The sequence below is a fragment of the Saccopteryx bilineata genome, chromosome 2 (genome assembly GCF_036850765.1).
Source record: "Saccopteryx bilineata isolate mSacBil1 chromosome 2, mSacBil1_pri_phased_curated, whole genome shotgun sequence".
NCBI classification, from domain to species: domain Eukaryota; kingdom Metazoa; phylum Chordata; class Mammalia; order Chiroptera; family Emballonuridae; genus Saccopteryx; species Saccopteryx bilineata.
The window spans coordinates 348,243,149-348,267,214 of NC_089491.1; the positions used below are offsets into that span (position 1 = coordinate 348,243,149).

Here is a 24,066-nt window from a genome sequence, read left to right on the forward strand (position 1 = left end):
TTAAGTATAGTCAATTTGAATGTTGGCACTCAAACTCTGGGCTCTTGGCTTTCATGACACCATGCCAATTTACCTCAGCAAAATTTCATGTAGAAACTAAGCATGACATTACTCTTAAGAAAATAAGTATTTCATATCAATTCTTACCATGCCTTGGTAAAATAGGAACTCCTGATTCAAACGATTTTCTTTCTAGACACTAGCTCTTCTACATGTTAGAAATTCATAAATTTACCCAAGGCAATCTGCCTACTTAATGATGCGAGACTGCTAATTAATTTCAATAGGAAATAAGTATGTTTAGAAGGAAATGAGTGAATGCCTGTTAAGTTTCAGCACCCTGCTAGATTCTGTAGCGACTATAATCTCAAACAAACCATTTCTAGTGGTTGCTGTCTTAAAATTTTGTGGTAAGTAGACTGAGCTAGACTAGGAAAGCAATAGTTTCTTTTTGTTGTTTTCTCTTATAACTAACAGAAACCAGACAGACTCGTTTTATACATATAGTGTGCACAGGAAAAACTCCTTTATATTACCTTTTATTTCCTTTACTCAGGGGAGTTCTACCAAAAAAAAGAGACTGCACAGCAAATTGAGTAGAAAATGGCCTCTGAAACCAGACTGATTAGGCTTAAATTCTAGTTTCCCCATTTACTGGCTATGAAACCTGGGGGGCTTGCTTTACCTTTCTGAGCCTAAGATCATTTATCTATGAAATAAAGACAAAAGGACCAACCACACTGAGTTGATAAGAAGACTGGATGAATTAATCTTTAAGCTTGTAGAGAGTACCTGGCATTAGGGAACATATGAGTATTTTAAAAATAAACAAAAATGATCCTGGGGGTGATCACTAGGCTGTGCCCTGCCTGGGATGAAAGAAGCGTGGATACATATGAGATCTCAGCATATTCTCACTGGAAGCAGGAGAAACCCTTGAAGGACACAATGAAGTTTAAGCCCATGCAGTACAATACTGACATCAATAGCACAGAGATGAAGGCCACAAACAGATTGTGCCAGCATGTCACAAGAAGACATGGGCACAGGCTGAGTCAGGCTGGCAGTGATGGATGCAAACGGCTCTCACAGGCAATTGCTGTAGTCATTTTCCAAAGGACAGACTAGCCTAACTGCCAGTGGGGAAGAGCCACAAGATTTTTTCAGAAAGTTTTTTTTTTCAGTCACACTAAGGTGACTGTTGGATAGATGAGTAAAATGTAAACGGTATTATTATATTATTTTCCTCAACTCTGAATTAACGGTCCTCGCATGCAAGTCAGGTTTTGCAAATCAGAAAATAAAAGGATATGAGATAATATAAATATGTCAGAACAAAATTTCAGAGCAACGAAGCAGGGAGTTCTTTAAAAAGGAATACATACGTTTGGGGGAGGCATGCGGGCTGTCTGAAGCGATCTGTCTCATCCGTGTCCCGTGGCAGCTGAGGGCCACAAGTCTAGAGATGATGGCAGTTTTGCCAAACCCAATGTTTCCCACAATCACTACTCCTTGGTTCACGCTGGCATTTGAACTTTGAAGTTGAGCATCTATTTCATGGAAAACCCAATCCCGGCCAACAAACACTGACTCTGTGGTGATGCTGGGCACTTCAAAGAGCAGAGGCTTCAAGGAGATGTCTGGAGGTCTATAAGGTGCAAAGCGAACTAGAAGGAACAATAAGAAAAGGCAGAACTTAGGCCAAACCACAACATTGAGAGAAATAATAATAATAATAAACAAAAGCACTGACTTAGAGTTACAGTATGATGGTTTTCTGGCTCATTCAGAAAATAATAAAATTCTGATTTTGGTTTTACACAGACAAGCAATGGCAATGAGCTAGAGCCATTTGATACTCTAGTTGGCAGAACAAAAACACTGCTGAAACAGTAATGACCTATGAAACAGTCAGAAAGTCAGGGTAATATTCAAAATTATTAAACAATGGGAATAGTCCAGGTACCAGCAATTAGGATAGATGGATAGATGCACAAATAGTAAAGAAGTAGGGTCCTTACGTCCTTCTACACTTCAGAATAACCTTTTAATTATTGGAGTGTGGGGAGATACAGAATTGGAGTTACTGGGAGAAGAGACCTAACTGTGGTAGGGCATCCAGATGGCTGACGGCATCAGCTCTTTACCAACCAGTAAGGGCATACTTCAATATTTAACAACCAATAAGGCCATAACAGTACATATTAGTCCTGTAGAAAGTAAGGTAAAGTTTCCCTCAAAGTACCAATGAAAACAGTAATCCTTAAAGGATGATGATTACACACACACACACACACACACACACTTTTAAAATCTAGTAGGTATATTAAAGGAATCAAAGCCTCTAAAAGCTCTGATGGTTGAAAAGGTCTTCAACATGTTAAGTAGTCAAAGTAGTAGAAACCAAACTTTCACCCAATGTCTGTGCACCTGTACTGATTGTATTCATGCCAATTTAAAAAAAAAAAGATTTTTGGCTTATATACACCTGTCTTGGAGATGAACCCCTACTGCTTTTCTCAAGATTTTTTATGTACCTATGTAGTTGTGGGACATAGTAGAGCCAAGCATGAACTCTACTTCCACTTAATTATGCATTCATTGGCTGATTCCTGTATGTGCTCTGACTGGGGATCGAACCTGCACGCTGGTATATAGGGATGAGTTCTAACTAACTGAGCTACCTGGCCAGGGCCCATCAGCTTTATTTTCAATAGTTTTGTAAAAATGTATAACAGATGTGACTTGGCTTCAGAGATCAGCCTTCTATTATTATATGGATGATAAAAAGAAGTCCTGCCTGACCTCTCTTATCTGTGTTAAATGCCCCCTTTTAAGAGTAGCTCTAAGATGTGTAATTTTATCTGTCTAGAACCAGGTATTTCATTTCTGTATCTTTAATTTATCAATGTTTTAACACATAGTAGCTGCTGAATAAATGTATAAAAACAGAATCAATTAAGGTATGACACTCTAAACCCATTTTATATTTTGGGGAATAAAGGTCAGGAGTGGGAAAGGGATGAGAACAGGGAAAAAGGAAATCATAAAGGGGAAATGAGATCTATTTATTATACTCTTTGTAGTGTTCTAGAAATTGGTACATCATAAAATGAGATCTAGAGTTTGCAGCTTACTTGAGAAAACACAAAAGCTTGCATATATGTACACTCTTGTTTAAAACTGTCTAAAACCCATTAGAATGATAACCGAGCATTTTTTAAAAGGATAACAATTCCAAAAGTAGTGTGAATAATTAAAACTATAAAGCCAAATTCTAATAATAGAAGTGCATAGTTTTCTACATCAGTTTAAAATGTCCCAAAATTTCAACTTTTAAAGAAAGGGCTGTGGAGATATAGCTACATGTTCACTTACAATTTCCTAATTCATGTCTCTTTACCAAAACTTACTCTTTAAAAATCCAACTAAATTACAGAGTTCAGTGAAAACTTAAGACTTTAATGTCCTAAAAATATTCTTTTAAATTCTACTGTCTTGTAGCTAACAGATCCTATTTTACCTTTCTTAAGTATTATTTTATGAGCTATAATTCACATACCATAAAATTTATCCTTTTAAAGTATAAAAATTTAGTGGTTTTTAGTATATTCCAGCCCCTGGCAACCAGAGACTTTCCCTCTTTACAGATTTGCATAGTCTAGAGATTACACATAAAAGTTATACAATATATGGCTTTTGTGTCTGGCTCCTTTCACCTAGCACAATGTTTTTGAGGTTCATTCATATTGTAGTATGTATTGGTACTTCATTCATTTTTATTGCCAAATAATATTCTATTGTGTGGCTATATCACATTTTGTTTATCCATTTATCATCTGAAGAACATCTGGGTTGTTTCCATTTTTTTACTATTATGAATCATGCTGCTATGAACACTTATGTACAAGTTTTTGAGTACATATGTTTTTAATTCTCTCAGGTATATATCTAGGAGTGGTATTGCTGGGTCATATGGAAACTCTATATTTAACTTTCTGAGAAACTGCCAAACTCTTTATTTCACTTATGCTATTCTTTTACAGAATTTATATTTACTATGGAAAGTTTAGAAACAGTAAACAAAATAATAATTGTATTCCTACTAGCCAGAGAGAAATCCTATTCACATATACTCACAGGTTTGTGTATACCATATACACTTTTTTTTGTGTGTGTGGTAGAGACAGAGAGAGTCAGAGAGAGGGACAGATAGGGACAGACAGACAGGAAGGGAAAGAGATGAGAAACATCAATTCTTCGTTGTGGCTCCTTAGTTGTTCATTGACTGCTTTCTCATATGTGCCTTGGCTGGGGGCGGAGGGGGGGAGGCTACAGCAGACCAAGTGATCCCTTGCTTGAGCCAGCGACCTTGGGCTCAAGCTGGTGAGCCTTGCTCAAACCAGATGAGCCCGCGCTTAAGCTGGCAACCTCGGGGTCTCAAACCTGGGTCCTCTGCATCCCAGTCTGATGCTCTATCCACTGCGCCACTGCCTGGTCAGGCCCATATACACTTTTTATAGATACTGTTTCATAATCTGCTTTAAACACTTAGCAATTCCAGAGTTCTGAAAAAGTTGAATCTGTAAGAGTTGCTGGCTTCATGGAATCTTCAGTGGAGGGAATGATGCTTGCAGTGCCATTTTCCATGGTGTCATTGGACAGCAGGAGGCTGCTAACCACTCATGGGGTTTCTCAGGTATTTGAATGTCCTTGCTGGGCAGAACTTAGACAAACATGTTGAGCTCTGGCTGAACAGTCATAGGACTCCAGGGGAGGAAGGAGAAAACTGAACATCAGTTGGCTTAAGATGAGTGTAATTAGGCCTAGAGGGACCTAAGATCACACAGAACTTAAGGGAACACAGAACTGGTTTCAGAATTAGAATTAAAACTTAATTCTGACTCCAAAATTCAGATTTTTTTCTATAATATTATGTTGCAACTGCTCTATAGAATGTCTATTAAATCTTAAAGTGACACGAGCTCTCCCACTGATGACCAGATCGATAGGTTTAGCTGGCATGTCAGAGTATCTTCTTTCTCCTTAACTCTCCTGTGCTTCCCTGTAGGAACTTCATGCTTTGCCAGAGATGACCTTTCCAGAGAGAGAAAAGCTACTCAAAGACACTTAGTTGCTTTCTATATTAACTTATCTCTTCAGGTCTGAGATTATACTGTGCATCACAAGGGGCTCTCATGAATATGAGCAATGCCAATTTATAATATGGAATAAATATAGACTCAATTTAAATGCTTAAGTTTTGGGGGAAAATTCTGTTAACTTGCTCTCATATTGACGTCATCTCTCATCATATTTTATTCTACTGAGAAAGCTTTGACATTTAAAAAGTTATTTAAAAATTTTTCTAAAAATGTAATCAATTCACAAAAACCTCAAAGGAAGAACAGACAAAATTAGCCCCGTACCATATGGTAAAACAACTGTAGATACCAAGAACAGCCTAGAAATGATTTCTGTATTTCCAAAACTAAACTTTTGTCAGATCAGCATGATAAAAGAAAGCCATACTTCTTATGTACCAAGAGTAAATTTGGGGCATATGAAAAATAAAGCACATTGGCCTGTATATTGTGGGACATGTAAGTAATTACTACTCTCTGTGGAGTTCATATTCCTAAACATGTTTGTTTGTGTGGGATACCAGCTGGCTTCCAAGAGATTTTCGAAGGCAGAAACCACTGTAATGATCCAGTGAGAAATTACCACTACAACTACAGTTGAGATAAGGGAAAAAGATGAGTTGACCCACACCATTTAGTATCAGATTGTGGCTCTCTTACCCCTGGAACTCAAGAGGTGGCAGTCCCAGGCTAGCAACAGAGCAAAGACCATCTCAGATGCCAACAAAGTATATCGTAATTTACTTCAAAATTTGTAAAAAAAAAACCCCACATAAAATAAAATAATAATGAATGGATAAAGAGATAGGTGGATGGATAGATATGTGACAACATAATATAGTAAAATGTTACTGATTTGATCAAGGTGGTAGGTATATGAGTGTTTACTGTAAAATTCTTTCATTATTTTATAAATCTGAAAATTTTTCTAATAAAATGTTGAAGGAAAAAACATGAAAAGGAAAAACATTGCAATAGAGCACACAAATAATAGGGCTCAAGCTTTGGATAGCAATTTTAAAAAGGGATTTAATAACTACTCCAGACTCAGATCAGTGTGTGCATTTTTTCAATGCAAATTAGGTTCACAGCAGACAAATGAATTCTCTCTAGGAAACAGTTTCTGTGGGATTTCAATAAGTATAATTATATATCTAGGCTTATAGAGAAAACTGACCTTTATTTAAGGCAAAGAGTAAACATTTAAAAAATGAATAAAAGTGCATTAAGGTTAACAGATCAGCTTGCCCAAATGCAAATATAAACAGCTGCAGCCAGGGGGGAAGGGAAGTGGGGGCAAAAGAGCTCCAACTGGATTTAGACTAAAGCATATTTACTCATGGAAAACAACCGTGAATCATCTTAAAAGAAGTCAGTCACAGGACTGGCAGGAGAAAGAGTTGTGTGTAACACAGCCAAGGTCTGGTGCAAACAGGAGCATAGTTGTATTTCCTCACATTCTTCCATGACTGTAAAGTCCTCTGTTCCTCAAACAAAAGATAACTTCTTAGGGCTCATGCCATGTATGCTTTCCTCTACACAGAGCAGAGGAAAAACATGTGCTTCAGACAAAATCTGGTATCATATTAGCATCAAACCTAAGTAAAAAAACATGCTTACTTTTTTCTTAAATACTTAAACCAAGGAATGAGCTCATTTGTCCACTGAATTTCTAGAATGCTAACTCTCCCATTAATAGGAGCCAAATCTCTTTAGGGTTTGTTGTTTATTCTCAGCACTCTGGAATAGGACTATATCGTAGGCAGCTATTCCTACCTCCGGAACTAAGTTTATGAAGAATGAAAGCAATTTGAAGCAGGTCTTAATGAACAATCTAAAGATAATAGTCTGAGATAGGTACATTCTAGATAACTTCTGTTTAAAAAAAAGATTAAATAAAACAGAATCATTTCTTAGGGTCGGTAGGGAAACATGTAGAAAGTGGGGAAAATTGTGGACTCAGAGCCAGATGCCTCAGTTTGCATCCTGTCTCTGTTACTAGCTGTGTGACCTTAGGATAGTTATTTATGTCCTTGATATCTCAGTTTTCCTCATTTTAAACTTAGGGATAAGAATGGCTGTGAGGATGACATGAGTTGAAACAAGTATGGGCCTAGGACAGTGTCTGGTTGTTAACTGTTAGCTGCTATCACTATCCATACAATCATCCCCTCCCACACACACCTAAATAAAATAAAAAGAACACTGAGAATACACATGAACTCTCTGAGTCCTCTACCTTTGAGGCTTCTTCTGACTTATTTCCCTTTTTCCTTTCACCACTCAACATTTTGAAAGAGCCATGCTTGCTATCTTCACTTCCATAGCAATAATTCATTCTAGCCTGGCCTCCTCCCATTTTACTCTTCTGAAATTGTTTTGGTTAAAGTCACTAAAGACTTTCTAACTGTTAAGTACAATAATTTATTTTAAGTGTTCATGCTTCTTAACCACTGCTTAGTATTTCACACTTTTAATGAACCCCCCACTTTTGAAATACATTCCCTTCTTGGACTTAAGTGATACTTTCTAGTTATTATCTATCTATCTATCTATCTATCTATCTATCTATCTATCATCTATTTTTTCCCTCTCCTCCTGATGTATTTTTTCCTCCTGTGCTGCCCATCCCTAAAATATTGCCATTCCTCGGTTACCTGACATGATCATGTCAACCCCCTACACTTCTATCTTCATACCCCATCAGCTTACCCAACCACGATTACTCAGCCTATTAAGTCCTATTAACTAGTACAATTCTTGTCACAGAGTATGTATATTCAATAACATTTAATAAGAAAATTCATGAATGAAAATAGTGAATATGGATTTTCCATTCTCAACTGGAAGGGAATGTGGATAGACTTGTTTTTTTCAGAACAGGAAGGCTAGGGGACAGTTATAGGATATAAACCCAGGTCTTTGAAAATCACTGCTCTGTACTATAATAAAAGGAAATAACTCATTTGTTTGCCACCTTTCGGGGATATGTTCCTGTTTAAAGGCTACTGTGGTAAACATTAAATAACAAGTCAGTCAAGGAAGAAAAACTGTTATTTTCCAAGCTCTGTGAATATCATAAGCAAGACCTGGATGTTGGCCAAGGCACCAACAAAGAATAGTACTCCCACAGGAAGCTGGGGGGAAAAAAAAGGAAATGTGCTTTAGAGTTAGTGTTTAGAGAGGACAGGATAGATATTTTTTTAAGACTATTTTTCCTTTTTTTTTTAAAGAAAAGTTACTGAGAAGGTTGGATCTACACACATTCATATGGGTAACGAAGGTCTTTCCACTGTGAGAATTACTGTTATGAAAAAAATGACTGCGGCCCTGGCCGGTTGGCTCAGCGGTAGAGCGTCGGCCTGGCATGTGGGGGACCTGGGTTCGATTCCCGGCCAGGGCACATAGGAGAAGCGCCCATTTGCTTCTCCATCCCCACCCCCTCCTTCCTCTCTGTCTCTCTCTTCCCCTCCCGCAGCCAAGGCTCCATTGGAGCAAAGATGGCCCGGGCGCTGGGGATGGCTCCTTGGCCTCTGCCCCAGGCGCTAAAGTGGCTCTGTTAACGGCAGAGCGACGCCCCAGAGGGGCAGAGCATCGCCCCCTGGTGGGCAGAGCGTCACCCCTGGTGGGCGTGCCGGGTGGATCCCGGTTGGGTGCATGCGGGAGTCTGTCTGACTGTCTCTCCCCATTTCCAGCTTCAGAAAAATACAAAAAAAAAAAAAAAATGACTGCATTTAATTCTTTATTATTATAGGTTCAATAAATATTTTAGCTTATAGAGAACATAATTCTAACTACTAAGACAGTCATTTTTCTAATGAGAGATGGATTTATGCTCTGGTCCACTTTACCTATTCAGTATTTTTTCAAGACACTAGACATAGGCAATGGAAAATAGTGACCCCTGAGAGATGAGAGACAAAAGAGGCAAACCCTATGCCCACTTACTGAGTTGAGAAAATTTCCAGGCCACAATATGGGAAGAGAGAACCAGGTTAGATTCTGGCTGACTCCCTTAGTTGAGGAGATGGAACTGAGAATCCAGGGAGATCAAGGCAGCAACTGTTAAAAGGGCAGAGCACTGAGAAGGAGAGAGCTGTACAAAAATAATCCTGAAGATCTGTGAGGCGCAATCCTGAAGATCTGTGAGGCGCAACCCTTAAGTAATCAACAGAGTACTAATTAATTAGCAAATGTGTATAAGAAAACCAACCAAGACAAGGAAAAGACCTCCAAGAGGATTAGAAAGAGCGCTCATTGCCTGACCAGGCGGTGATGCAGAATAAAGTGTCGGTCTGGGACGCTGAGGACCCAGGTTCAAACCCCGAGGTTGCTAGCTTGAGCATGGGATTGCTGGCTTGAGTGCGGGATCATAGACATGACCCCAAGGTCACTGGCTTGAGCAAGGGGTCACTGGCTTGGCTGGAGCCCCTCCTGATTAAGGCACATATGAGAAAGCAATCATAAACAACTAAGGTGTTGCAACAAAGAACTGATGCTACTCATCCCTCTCCCTTCCTGTCTATTCTTCTCTATCTCTGTTGCTTAAAAAAATAAAGAAGAAAAAAGAAACTGCTAATATAGGACCAGGAACAGTGCCCATTCCTATCAGCCAGAATGAAAAACCTCTCAATTTACAGAATAGTGGGTGGAAAATTCAGAAAGGTCTTATCTCAGTAATATAGAAGAATGAAACCAATAATAAATAAGGTTCCAGTCCTATTTAGCAAACCTTAAAGACAAAACCCAAAATTAATCATACTGTTTCAAACAACATAACACTCCAGACAAGAGGTTGAAGAATATTTATAGGAATACTAAAATATTCAATACCCAATGAGGTAGAATTCACAATGTCTGGCATCCAAACAAAGATTATCGGGCATGCAATAAGCAGGAAAATATCAACTATAATTAGGAGAAAAATCAATCAATTGAAATTGACCCAGAACTAACACAGATGTTAGAATTAGCAAAGAAAACCATTAAAAGTGACTATAACCTTTTTTTCCCAGCAAAAGAGAGAGGGGGGGAGGGAGGGAGAGAGAGAGGAAAGGAAAGAGATGAGAAGCATCAACTTGTAGTTGTAGCACTTTAGTTGTTCATTGATTGCTTCTCATACGTGCCTTGACCAGGGGACTCCGCCCATGTCAGTGACCCCCTGCTCAAGCCAGTGACCATGGGATCAAGTCAATGATCCCACGCTCAAGCTGGAGAGCCTGCTCTCAAACTGGTGAGCTCGGGATTTTGAACCTGGGACCTCAGCATCCCAGATTGATGATCTATCACTGGTCAGGTGTTAACAGTGATTATATTCTATAGGTTCAAAAGTAGAGACATGGAAGATAAAAATGGCCCAAACTTAACTTCTAGAGAAAAAAAGAACATCAGAAACAAAACACACACTAGATGGGATTAGTGATGAATTTAACATTATAGAAGATGAGTGCTTGAAGAGATAGGAATAAAAACTATTCAAACTAAAATGCACAGAAAAAAAAACCTCTGAAATAAAAAGAGCACCAGTGAACTGTGGGACAACTCTAAGTGGACAATACAGTGTAACTGAAGTCCCTGAAGGTGAGGGGACAGAAAATATATTTAAGGAAATAATGGATAACTATTACATTTCCAAATTTGATGAAAACTATAAACTCAGTCATCCAAGAAGTTCAATGAGCTCAAAGTACAAGACATATGAAGAATATGACACAAGGCACATCATAATTAATTTACTCACAACAAATAATAAAGAGAAAATCTTAAAAGCACCCAGAAAATAAAAAGACACATTAAGGCTGGTTAGCTCAGTTTGTCAAAGTGATGCCCTGATATGCCAAGGTTGTGAATTCGATCCCCAGTCAGGGCACATACAAAAACCAACCAATGAATGTATAAATAAGTGGAATAACAAATCAATGTCTCTCTCTCCCCCTCCCTCCCTTCCTATCTCTCTAAAATGAACAAAAATAAAATAATAAAAAGAAGACATATAAGTACAGAGGAACAATGATAATGATAGATTTTTTTTCAGAAACAATGTCCAGGTTTACGAGAAGGCAGTAAGTAGACCTACAATTTTAAATTAAAAAAAAAAGAAAAAGAAAAACCTGTCAACCTAAAATTCTATACTCAGTGAAAATGTCTTTCAAAAATAGTGGTGCCTGACCTGTGGTGGAACAGTAGATAAAGCGTCAACCTGGAATGCTGAGGCCACCAGTTTAAAACCCTGGGCTTGCCCTGGCCAGTTGGCTCAGCGGTAGAGCGTCGGCCTAGCGTGCGGAGGACCCGGGTTCGATTCCCGGCCAGGGCACACAGGAGAAGCGCCCATTTGCTTCTCCACCCCTCCGCCGCACTTTCCTCTCTGTCTCTCTCTTCCCCTCCCGCAGCCAAGGCTCCACTGGAGCAAAGATGGCCCGGGCGCTGGGGATGGCTCTGTGGCCTCTGCCTCAGGCGCTAGAGTGGCTCTGGTCGCAACATGGCGACGCCCAGGATGGGCAGAGCATCGCCCCCTGGTGGGCAGAGCGTCGCCCCTGGTGGGCGTGCCGGGTGGATCCCGGTCGGGCGCATGCGGGAGTCTGTCTGACTGTCTCTCCCTGTTTCCAGCTTCAGAAAAATGAAAAAAAAAACAAAAACAAAAAAAAACCCTGGGCTTGCCTGGTCAAGGCACATATGGGAGTTGATGCTTCCTGCTCCTCCCCCCTCCTCTCTCTCTCTCTCTTTCTCTATGTCTCTCTTCTCTAAAATGAATAAATAAATAAAAATATTAAAAAATAGTGAACTTTTTTCAGCTTTTACATGTCAGTCTTTATCACCAGCAGATCCATAATACAAGGAATGTTCTAATAAGTCCTTTAAGCTGAAGAAAAATGACACCAGATAGAAACATGGATTAACACAAAGAAATGAGCTACAGTAGAGATGGTGACTACATGTATTAATATGTAATATTTTTTCTTATTTTTTAAAACTCTTAAATGTTCAATGAATTAATTCATCAAGAAGATATAGCAATACTAAATATTTATGTACCTAATAACAGCTCTAAATACATGAAGCACAAACTGCAAGGAAATATAGAAAAATCCACAGTTATCATCAGAGATTTCAAAGCCCCTCTTTCAATAACTGAGAAAACTAGTAAAAATATCAGCAATATATAAAAGCTTTGAACAAAAAAATCAATAAACTTGACTTATTTGATATTTACAGAACTGCCTACCCCCAAACTGCATATTCTTTTCAATTGTATATGAAACACTAATCAAGACAGACCATATTCAGCTAAAAAAATTCTTAATAAATTTAAAAGAATTCATGCTGTACAAAGTATGTTCTTGGGAATACTTTGAACAGAACTAAATTTGGAATGAATAGCAGAAATATATCTAGAAGTTCCCCAGAAATATCTACGAGTAAAAGAAGAAAGCAAAAAAGCAAATTAGTATCTTGAACTGAATAAAATGAAAATATAAAATATATGAAATGTAGTTAAAGCAGCACCAGAGGAAAATTTATAGTATGAAATGTCTATATTAGAAAAGAAGAAAGTCTGGACATGGCTGGTTGGCTCAGTGATAGAGTTGTCAGCCAGGCGTGTGGATATCTGGGGTTTGATTCCTGATCAGGGCAGACAGAGAAACACCCATCTGCTTCTCCCCATTTCCCCTTCTCACTTCTCTCTCTCTCTCTTTCCCTCCTGCAGCCATAGCTCAATTGGAGCAAGGTGGCCCTGGACACTGAGGATGGCTCCATGGCCTCCACTTCCAGTGCTCAGAAGAGTTTGGTTGCTGATTAACAGAGAGAAACGTCCCAGATGGGCAGAGCATCACCCCCTAGTGGGCTTTGGGTGGATTCTGGTCAGGGTACATGCAGGAGTCTGTCTCTGCCTCTCCTCCTTTCACTGAATTTTAAAAAAAATAAAAGAAGAAAGCCTTATATCAATGACTTCATCTTTAGAAAACAGAAAAAAATGGCCAAAGCAAGCAGAAGAAAGAAACTAATACAAAATAATATTGAATGCAAACTGAAATTGAAAGATAAAATCAACAAAAAAAGAAAATAATAAAAATGAGAGTGGGAATAAACCAAATAGTAAACTGGAAAATAATAGGAAAAAATAAATGAAAATAAGGGTCTAATAAGATCAATAAGATTGACAAACTTCTATGAAGACTAATATGAAAAACAGAAAAGACAAAATATCAGTGAGACTAGAATCAAGGATGAGAGTGGTAACAGATTGCAGATTATTAAAAGGGTAACAAATCATTACAAAGAACTTTATGCCAATAAATTTGACTGGTTAGATAAAACAAGCAAATCTCTTGAAAGGCACAAACTACCAAAGCTTACTAAAAAAAGAAACATAATTGGAAGAGTCTTATGTCTACTAAAGTTCATTGAATTTGTAGTTAAAACCTTCCCATAAAAAAACTCCAGGCCCTGATGGCTTTATGAGAAAATTCTACCAATCATTTAAGGAAGAAATAATATCAAATTCATACAAACTCTTAAAAAAAAAAAAAAAAGAAGATGGGGAAATACTATATCACCATGGTATTAAAACCAGACTAAGACATTACAAGAAAACTACAAATCAATATCTTATGAACACAGATGCAAAAAAATATACGAAATTATAGTCAATCGAATCCAACATACAAAAAAATATATACATCATGACCAAGTGGATTTCATACTAGGAATGCAAAGTTGGTTTAACATTTGAAAATGAATGTAATTCACAATATTAATGAAGTAAAAAAGAAAAACATTCATTCTTCAGTGGACATTTAGGTTGTTACCATCTCTTCATTATTATGAATAATGCTGCAATGAATACAGAAGTGTAAATATTTCTGAGATCATGATTTCAATTCTTTTGGATAAATACCTAGAAATGCAACTGCTAGATCATATGGTAGTTCTAGTTTTAATTTTTTTAGGAACCACCACACTGTTTTCCATAGCTGCTGCACCATTTTACATTCCTAATAACAGTGCACAAGGGTTCTACTATACAAGGGCCCTTATTGTACAATTTACTGTGTTCGTTCTCCACTGGCAAAGAAGTGATTTTAGTCTGGTTTTGAAAGAATAAAATTCATTAAGCACTATCAAGGCACTTTCTTATACATTATCTTAGTGTATCTGCTCCTTTAGTTCTTGTCCATCACATGTTCTGTTTCATGGTCCATCTGGCTGTGCCCATTTTCAAGAAATTCTTTATTTTTCCTTAAGTGTCAACAGAGATAATTTTAAAGGTAATAAACCATAACTTTTCTCCAAACTACATTTTTATTTTTCTAGATTCTGTACTAGACAAGGATGATAGCCATGATAACTATAAAACAGAGCAAGGACATTATCTGAACTACATTATAGAAAGATTAATTTGGCAGCCAGGCATTAACTTGATTAGAATATGGAAAGACCAGAGCAGGGAGACAAGCTAATTAGCTGTATTGAGAATGGATGACAGGAAAGAATGTGAGAAATTCTGAGAGTAGACCCTCAGGGCGAGTTAACTGACTGGATATAGGAGATAAGATGCTGATTCAAAGCTGATTCCAGGACCTAAAGTCTGAGTTAGAAGAAAATTGGAGTACTACTAATTGAAATAAGAAAGTAGGAGCGGTTTGGGGCTAATGATTCACTGTGGTGGACTTTCTGATCCGAGATAGCCCCTGATGAAAGGGAAGCCATCTGGCAATTCGTGTTTATATGCAACTTTTGTTTCTCTTCCCTAAACACCCCATTGTACTGAATATCTACAATAAGTCATTGTATTGTTATTATTATATTGCTTATTGCTTTTTATATCATATTGTCTAAGACATAGTACAATATGGTGTTTGAGAGCACAGGCTCTGGTGTCTGCCAGATATAAAATAAATCCTGGCACTGCTATTTACTAGATATGTAACCTTAAGCAAGTTATTTAACCTCTCCAAATCCCAGTTCCCTTACTATTGCTACTTATATCAAAGAGTTGTGAGGATTAAATAAGAACATGTTTAAAGCTTTTAGCATTGTCTATAAAGAATAAGCACTCCAATAAATGTAAGCTATCACGTTTATATATGTTTAAAAGTGTTTCATCCTCAACATTTGTCTTAGTGTTTTAAGAAGTCCATTGTAGTCTATTAATGTTGGGATAAAAAAGGGGAAAGGCTTATTTTACCCTGGAAAATAATACTTTGTCTTTGAACAACTTGCATATTGAATTTCAGCTTTCTGACATTGGTCTTATAGGACATTTTTAAAGAACAAGCTGAGTGGAATTTTCAGGAAGGGAACAAAGGTATTTGGAAAACCATAACACAAATAGGGAAAACCCAAATCTCCCAAAAGCTGCCACTTTCTACATGTTTCCTCACATTTAATATCACAAAATAGAGGAGAAATATAAAACAGTAAAGCCTTTAAAATGTGAAACATTTGATAAAATAATTACGTAACTATGTCAATATAATTTTGTGCTATTAGATTATCGGCTTTGAAGGTGAGATATAACACCTTCAAAAAACTGGTTAATTACTTAAATTTTTTTTTTAATTTTTTAATTTTTTTAAAATTTTTATTTTATTTATTCATTTTAGAGAGGAGAGAGAGAGAGAGACAGACGGGGGGGGGGGGGGGGGAGCTGGAAGCATCAACTCCCATATGAGCCTTGACCAGGCAAGCCCACGGCTTCAAACCGGCGACCTCAGCATTTCCAGGTCGACGCTTCATCCACTGCGCCACCACAGGTCAGGCCAATTACTTAAAATTTAAGATTAAACATTTTTAAGTGAACTCTCAGTGATGAAATGCTATGGTCCTACAAAGGAAATTCTCCAGTTCTGTACTTTATCAGTATCTGGGGAAGTTATCCCATAAAAAAATCTTGTATATACTTTAAAATTGGAAAGCTTAGATCATCTTACTGAACCAAAAAAAGTTTTGCAAAACGTTACCTAAGTAAATTTAGAGACATTACAGCTACTTTAATGAAATGCACTTACTTTTGGAGAAAATAAGGATAGAGAGGTTAACTGGGAAACTGACTCTTTAGATCAAAACATCTAAATGGCTTAATGGTTAGTTATCTTTCTTCATTACAGTTAAGGCATTTAAAAATATTTTCAGTCATTTATTTTTATAGAATTAGATACATAAATAGAATTAGATATCATAAATAGTATTTCTTTCATGTTATTTCATAGCTTTTCTTTAAATAATGTTATTTAATGCAAGAGGTTAGTATGTGCTTGCTAAAAGATTATGTGTTTTAATAGACTCTTCTCTTTTTCAAAGGATATTATTTCTCCCTTGGGGGGGAGCTTTGTTGTATATCAGCTATTGTTCTTGTTTTTTTTTTTTCCTTCAGAATTTAAGATGGAGTTCATTTTACCAAGAAGGCTGGCTTATATAAAAAACCAGATCTGTGCACCTATATGGAGCTACTTTAACAACTATTGAACTGCTTTAAAAAAATATATCACAGCAAAACTACTCCAAAAAGCATAAATTAGTTCCAGCAGACATTTAAAGACATCCAGTTTGAGTACTGCATTTTCAGATTTTAGATTTTATGGTGCTTTTTGCAAAAGAGCCAACTGGGAGAGAGAGGAGCAATCTCATACTAATAAAGTTTATAATCCACTCCTCTAATATTTATATATATGCAGTTATATGCATGCAACCTTATATCTAAATTTTGAATTTACCAAAAAAAGAAATTTAATCTTGTAAAAATAAAACAATGAACAATGAGAAGAAAACACTGATGGAAATATTCCCTTGTACATGTGCGAGCCAGTCAGGCAATGATCAAGATGACTAAGCAACCTCAGGGATGTGTGACTCAGTGGGCTATTGCAAAGGTATTAGCTTCATGACATGCATCTTAGTCATCTTCTTAAAGGATTCACTGTTTTGGGAAAGTAAGAGACTCATAAATGGTATGAGGGCCTGGTTTTATTTGATAAAAATTGAATTCTTTGCTTTGACAAAGCCATGTTAACTGTGACAGGGTCAGTTTTCACATGAATTCTGCCAATGAGTCAGACTATTATTTGCACATACGCCCTCTAACCTAGTATTTATTAAAGCAGCTATTAACAAAACCCAGTGCCTGCCAATGTCCATTTATATAATGGGATTTAGTAAAGGTCCTAAGGAAACCAACATATTTTGAGAAATAAGTTTTAATTAGGAATGTGTAATCTCTTCAAGTAGAACAGTGTGATAATAATTTAGTATCAGGAATGTTAGAGTCTTACCATTAATAATTCGTTGTTAATTTACCCCAAGTAGCTCCTATTCAGTCATTGTGCTATCTTTTACTTTGTGTATTTTAACTCTCCCTGCTTCCCTTTATATATTCCATCATATGGTTTATTACATTTATCCATAAAAATCAACAACTTCTTCCTTCCTTTTACTAGGCAGCAAAATTAGTTTGTCTTTCTCTGTGAAAGAAGAGATTCATTAAGATGGTCAGAGTGAGAGGTTTCAGGTGGGTAATCTTCTATCATAACTTCACATGAACACAATGGTGATTACATTTTAAAAATGGAACCCCCAAATAATTTAAAAAACTGCAGTTAAAAACTTTAATAAGATTTCAAATTAATATCTGTCAAGGACAATAGGCTCTGGGACTAGAAAAGACACTTGTAGAAGGTTAGCCAGATCTATACTCTGCACTGGTACACAATCCTCTGGAACTATCTTATCATTAAAGCTCAAGCTCTTGGATGGTTGACAGCTAGGAATCTAGTAATTTGCTGGAATGGGATCCTGGACAGTGCATTTATGTAACCTTGTCTCCACTGTTGGGCCAGGTCTCTAGAAACATCAATTTCAGTAGAACAGCTGTTCAAAACAGCTGTCTTAAGAAATTTAAAAAAAAATTTGCTAATAAAGCAAATGTTACTGTTAATACCCCACTTGAAGACACAAATTCTACCTCATATGTAACCCCAGCAATTTATTTCAACAGTCAGAAGACTACCATTATGATCAGACAATTGCAGTCATTATTAAGGTAACTGTTTTTTTTTTTGTTTGTTTTTATAAATTTTTATTAATGTTAATGGGATGACATTAATAATTCAGGGTACATATATTCAAAGAAAACATGTCTAGGTTATCTTGTCATTAAATTATGTTGCATACCCCTCGCCCAGAGTCAGATTGTCCTCCGTCACCCTCTATCTAGTTTTCTCTGTGCTCCTCCCCCTTCCCCTAACTCTCTCCCTCCCTCCCTCCCTCCTGCGTCCTCCCTCCCCCCACCCCTGGTAACCACCACACTCTTGTCCATGTCTCTTAGTCTTGTTTTTATGTTCCACCAATGTATGGAATCATGTAGTTCTTGTTTTTTTCTGATTTACTTATTTCACTCCGTATAATGTTATCAAGATCCCACCATAAGGTAACTGTTAAAAGAATTATGCCTATACTCTTACACCATGTTCATGAACAACTTCTAACCAATTCTCAACCTGCACTGTTTTGCATTCTGTAAATAGGTTGTATGGTCCCTGCAAGGCATAAAACTTATCTTTAATTACAACAGTATCCTCTGAACCAGTGGTTCTTAAAGTGAGATCTGGGGACATCTGAAGAATTCTTCAGATACTTTCAGGTGGGGCCCTGGCTGGTTGGCTCAGTGGTAGAGCGTCAGCCTGGCATACAGGAGTCCCGGGTTCGATTCCCGGCCAGGGCACACAGGAGAGGTGCCCATCTGCTTCTCCACCCCTCCCTCTTTCCTTCCTCTCTGTCTCTCTCTTCCCCTCCCACAGCCGAGGCTCCATGGGAGCAAAGTTGGCCTGGGCGCTGAGGATGGCTCTGTGGCCTCTGCCTCAGGCGCTAGGATGGCTCTGTATGCAACAGAGCGACGCCCCAGATGGGCAGAGCATCGCCCCCTGGTGGGCATGCCGGGTGGATCCCGGTCAGGCGCATGCGGGAGTCTGTCTGACTGCCTTCTCGTTTCCAACTTCAGGGGGAAAAAAAAAAAAAAAGATACTTTCAGGTGGTCCACAAAGTCAAAACTATTTGCATAATATTAAGACATTGTCTTTTTCCATTCTCATTCTCTGATAGTGTACGGAGGAATTTTCCAGAGCTTATATATTAACATATAATGGACCTACTATTTCTTTTAAATGTACATTTTAAAAATGTTTTTATTGCTAATATGGTAAATATCAATAGCTATAACTCATATAAACACAAGCTTTATATGGTCCTCAATAACTTTTAAAGTATGTAAAGGGGTCTTGGGACCAAAAATGTTTTGAGAATCATTGCTCTAAACAGAACAGTGAAAGACTGCCTGTATGAAGTACCTAATAAATGCTTGCCACTGTTTTAGACATATATTCACGAAGTATTATTTCAGATCATCTCTATACTTGGAATTAGTTAGTAAATTTAGTACCTACTTGATATACTACAGTATACATAACCATTAATTACCTTCACTGAGAGTCTAGGGTCATTTAAAACCAGAATTGTATTAAAAAATATTTCAAGACTAATATTTTAAAATATAAAAAGGTACAGTTCTAATGTAGAAAGACATATCTTAATTTATACTAAAAAAAGTTTTCAAACACTTGACTACTTTTTTTTTTGGTAAAACTGTTTTACTTCAACCATAATCAAAGGAAGAAAAAGATGTAAAACTGAAATATGACTACAATTTGTATGTTCCTTTAAATAAAATTAGAAAGCATGATGTGACATTTTTCTTAAAAATTATGTTAGGAAAACAATATGATTCTACTTCTATAATAAAGTGTAATGTTTTGGATATAATGATCACAAATTATAAAAGCTTGTCAAGCAAGTCTACGGAAATATGAAGCTAGTCTGTCCAAATTTGTTTTCCTTTGTTAATGTGTTTTAAGTAATCTCATAAGCCACAAAGTGCATTTATAAACAGCAGTCAAGATAACATGTTACTCTTTGAAGGAGAATTATTGTCCAGGGCCTCGAAGTTCTAAATTAAAGTAGGCTTATTTTAGAAGGCAAAATAGTGCTTAGTATACATCCAGCATCTTATGGATTACTGCTCTGATCTGGATGGCATGTACTAACCATTTACCCTGCTCAAAGGAGTGGAGATGAGGGGAGAGAGAGACAGACTCCTGTATGCGCCCTGACTGGGATCCATCAACAACCCCTGTTTGGGGTCGATGCTCTGCCCATCTGGGGCCATGCTTGCAACTGCGCTATTTTTTTTTTTTAGTGCCTGAGGTGGAGGCTCCATAGAGCCATCCTTAACACCCAGGGTCGATGTAGTGATGAAGCAGATGGTTGTTTCTCCTGTGTGCCCTGACCGAGAATCAAACCCAAGATATCCACATGCTGGGCTGATGCTCTGCCACTGAGCCAACCAGCCAGAGCCCATAGTACCTTTATCAATGGACAAACTTTGTCTTTAAGAATTAATTTAAACAGTAAGTTGAGACACCAACTGTAATGGGTATAAAATTAGTTTTGTTAGGGATGTATTATTTAGGCATAGAGTTTTCTAAAGACTTAGGTATGCTTTGAAAAAATCCTTGGATGTACTTGGGTTTTACTGAATGTTTAGATTGAAGCTCAATGCAATGAAAAGATTTTTTGTTGTATTCTAGGTACAACTGATATCTGGGTGTAAATATCAAGCTCACTAAAGTGCATTTGTCAAAGATCATACAAATCTTTAGATACTAGAAGCAGAAATGTCCCATCAAGTATCAATAGAACCCAACATGAAGAATTTTCAAAAACATACAGCTAAAACCTGTCAACTTTATTTTTTATGTAGTATAAAATCCTTTATTCATTGATTAGCAAAGTAGAAAATAAAGTCAATGTAAGTATGTTTTACAGAAATGAAATGCATGGTGATGCCAAATCTGAAGGTCTATATAGACTAATAGTTGTGTCCAATCTTCTTTATTATAGCTATGCATCTGGTCTTGGAACAAATCATTTATTTAGTCCTTTGACTAAATTTATTCAGGTTTTGGATATAATCAATCTACCAGCACAAACGTAGTATTTGACATAATACCACTTTCTGGGCTGGAAATATACAATTGTACATTCTAAGCAACTAGTATGTGGCTAACTGAAGAAATGGCAAGCAGAATGGATAGATTTAAGAATAAAACTATGGCCCTGGCTGGTGGCACCATGATAGAACATTGTCCTGGAGAGCTGAGGTTGCTGGTTCAATCCCAGGGTCACTGGCTCAAGCCCTGAGATCACCAGCTTGAGCCCGGTCAGGGCACATATGAGAAGCAATCAATGGCACAACTAAGTTGATGTCTGTCTGTCTGTCTCTCTCTCCCCCTTCCTGTTTCTCTAAAAAAATTTAAAAAAAGAATAAAATTATGACTGAGGCCATCAATTCATTATTCTTGATGGGAGATATGGTAATTGTTTAAAAACAATCAATTATTTTATGCTCCCAGTTACCTAGCTGTCACTGAAAACCTGTATAATGACTTCCAGAATGGACAGCAGGTATGTATGAATCCCTTTCTGTGTGAGTTGTGCACGTGGCACTAAATGGATTACAATGGGGAACAGGATAAGAGGTGAGGAGAGCAAAACAAAGATTAAAATAAAAATAAAATAAAAATATAACTTGATGTAGTAGAGCTATGGATTACTAGATACTAGAGAAAGAAGACCATCTGGTTAAGGCTATCAGAGATAGTTTGGTTCACTGTGAGCAAACAGAGTACAAGCAGAGATACCGGTAACAGTCTCTCAACTAGACTGTGGTAATAAAAAAATGAAAGTCTCTGAAAAGATCAGAATCCTGACTGCAGAAACACATAGCATGCATAAAGAGTAGAAACACACAGGTGCTTGAGTGGGAAAAGGGTAAGTTCCTTAGATGTGGCCAGGACAGGACTAGAATGCCAAGAAATTCAAAGTACTATATGTCACTAGAAATGGCCACTAGAATAAACATGAAATAAAGTCTCTAGAAAAACATATTATGAGCATCAAGTTCATGCTGCAATACATCTAGGGCTGAAGTTGGTCAACTATCACTTAGGAAATCCAGGGCCTTAAAAAGGTTTTTTCTCCCATCACCACCAGACCGTTACCATTTTCTTTCAGAATTTCAAGGAATCAATGCCAATGCTTCCAAATGTACGTCATTACTTGGGCAATGCTTTCGTATTTATCTTTCCTTTCTATGGTTAAGAGAGGTATAAATAAGTGTGGAACTTTCTGCCTATTCTCCATTTCCATCTTCCCCTGGGGATCCCGAGGCAAAGCAATCCTGTCGTTCTAACCTCTTAAATCCTGCTGTGTGCGAGCACCACCCATGCTCTGTCTTGGCATTCGAAGAGACGTTCTCAAAGGCGTATGTCTCTGCTCATCCAGGTAAGCAAGGTCCTCCAAGTGGGCAGAACTTGTGGCTGAGAAGACAGAAGAGTTTAGTCAGAATATGTTAGTTTCAAAAACCTTCAGTTAGTCTGTATCTCCCAAATTTTGGAATCAGAGCTTACTCCAGCAGATACATTTACCAAGAGTTTGCTGTACTCAAAATCTTCATTAGGAACATGAGCCAGGGAAACATGTCAAAAGTTGTTTTAAGCTCCTTCATCACTATCAACTGCCTGAGCTTATGGAGAATATTAGCAACAAGTTGGCAAACATTAGTATCTGACAACAAAGATTATTAGTTTTTGCTTCTTTCTGGGTCACAAATCCCATTTATAGAGTAAGATATAAACATCATCAGTGAAGAAACCTGTTTCAAATTATACTGAGCTGTAAAAAACCAAAAAAAACCCCAAATGCCATGACACTGTATTTTCAACATTTTCCCTTCATGGTAAAGAATCAAATTTGAAAACATTCTGAACACAATTTTCCAGTGTGTGTGTACTGGAAAGGTGGGAGCCTGGGACAATGAACAGAGGACTGCCAAATAGCATTTAGGAAACTGCCAATGTCCATGAAGCTGCCAATGCCAATTCCAAAAACATTCTGTTGATCTCTCAAGATAATCAAGTACTAACAACCTCCCATTGTATCTATAAATCTTTTAACTCTTAATCCAGCCACAGGAGAGAGAGAAAATAGCAGAAGATGGGGTGAGAAGAATGGAATTGGCATTGCTGTATATTGAGAGCTGTTGGGTCCACTCATAATGAAACAAAAAATGAAAGAAAAAAAATCAAGAATCAGGAAGCACTGAAAACAAAATAGTTTTTAACCAAAAAAAAAAAAGGGGAAAAATCCAAATTCTATTTAGAGCTTATAAATTATTAATTAAGCCATTAATTCAATTTGTTGCTAACTGTGTAAGCTATTGTGCTGAAGGTTAGTTCAGTCACTCAATGACAGATATTTACTGAGAGCCTACCATGTGCCAGGCACTGTTCTTGGTGCCCTCCCTGGCTTAGTTGCCAGATTACCTCTGGTGACTATCTAGAATGGGTGAAAGAGAGCAAATAGAAATTGTTTCTTGGCTTCTGAGATTCAATGAAGTCTTACTGTCCATATCCCAAATCAAGACAAGACACAAATAACAATATAAGGTGTATTTAGTTAAGTGACACAGAAACAGTCATCATGCTCTATGAGCTGAAAAACAGAGAAAAGGTAGAGAAAACAGAAGAGAAGCCTGACCAGGCAGTAATGCAGTGAATAAAGCATTGGACTGGGACACAGAGGACCCAGGTTCGAAGCCCCGAGGTCGCTGACTTGAGTGAGGGGTCACTTGCTCTGCTGTAGCTCCCCCCCCCCGTTCCCCGGATGTCAAAGCATATATGAGAAAAAAAAAATCAATGAACGACTAAGGTGCCTCAACGAAGAATTGATGCTTCTCATCTTTCTTCCTTGTCTGTCCTTATCTGTCCCTCTCTCTGACTCTGTCTCTGTAAAAAATAACAACAAAAAGAACAAA

At 37.5% G+C, this 24,066-nt stretch overlaps 1 protein-coding gene across 7 annotated transcripts in view; it reads right to left on the reverse strand.

Annotated features, from left to right (window-relative positions):
* The window catches only part of TANC2 (tetratricopeptide repeat, ankyrin repeat and coiled-coil containing 2), a 398,932-nt gene that overhangs the window by 114,836 nt on the left and 260,030 nt on the right, over positions 1–24,066 (reverse strand). For all 7 annotated transcript variants that reach the window (XM_066262672.1, XM_066262671.1, XM_066262670.1 and 4 more), the window contains 2 exons: positions 22,445–22,570; positions 1,386–1,667 (listed from right to left, as the gene is read on the reverse strand). In XM_066262672.1, the coding sequence (XP_066118769.1) occupies positions 1,386–1,667; positions 22,445–22,570 (408 nt within the window). The remainder of the gene's footprint in view (positions 1–1,385; positions 1,668–22,444; positions 22,571–24,066) is intronic.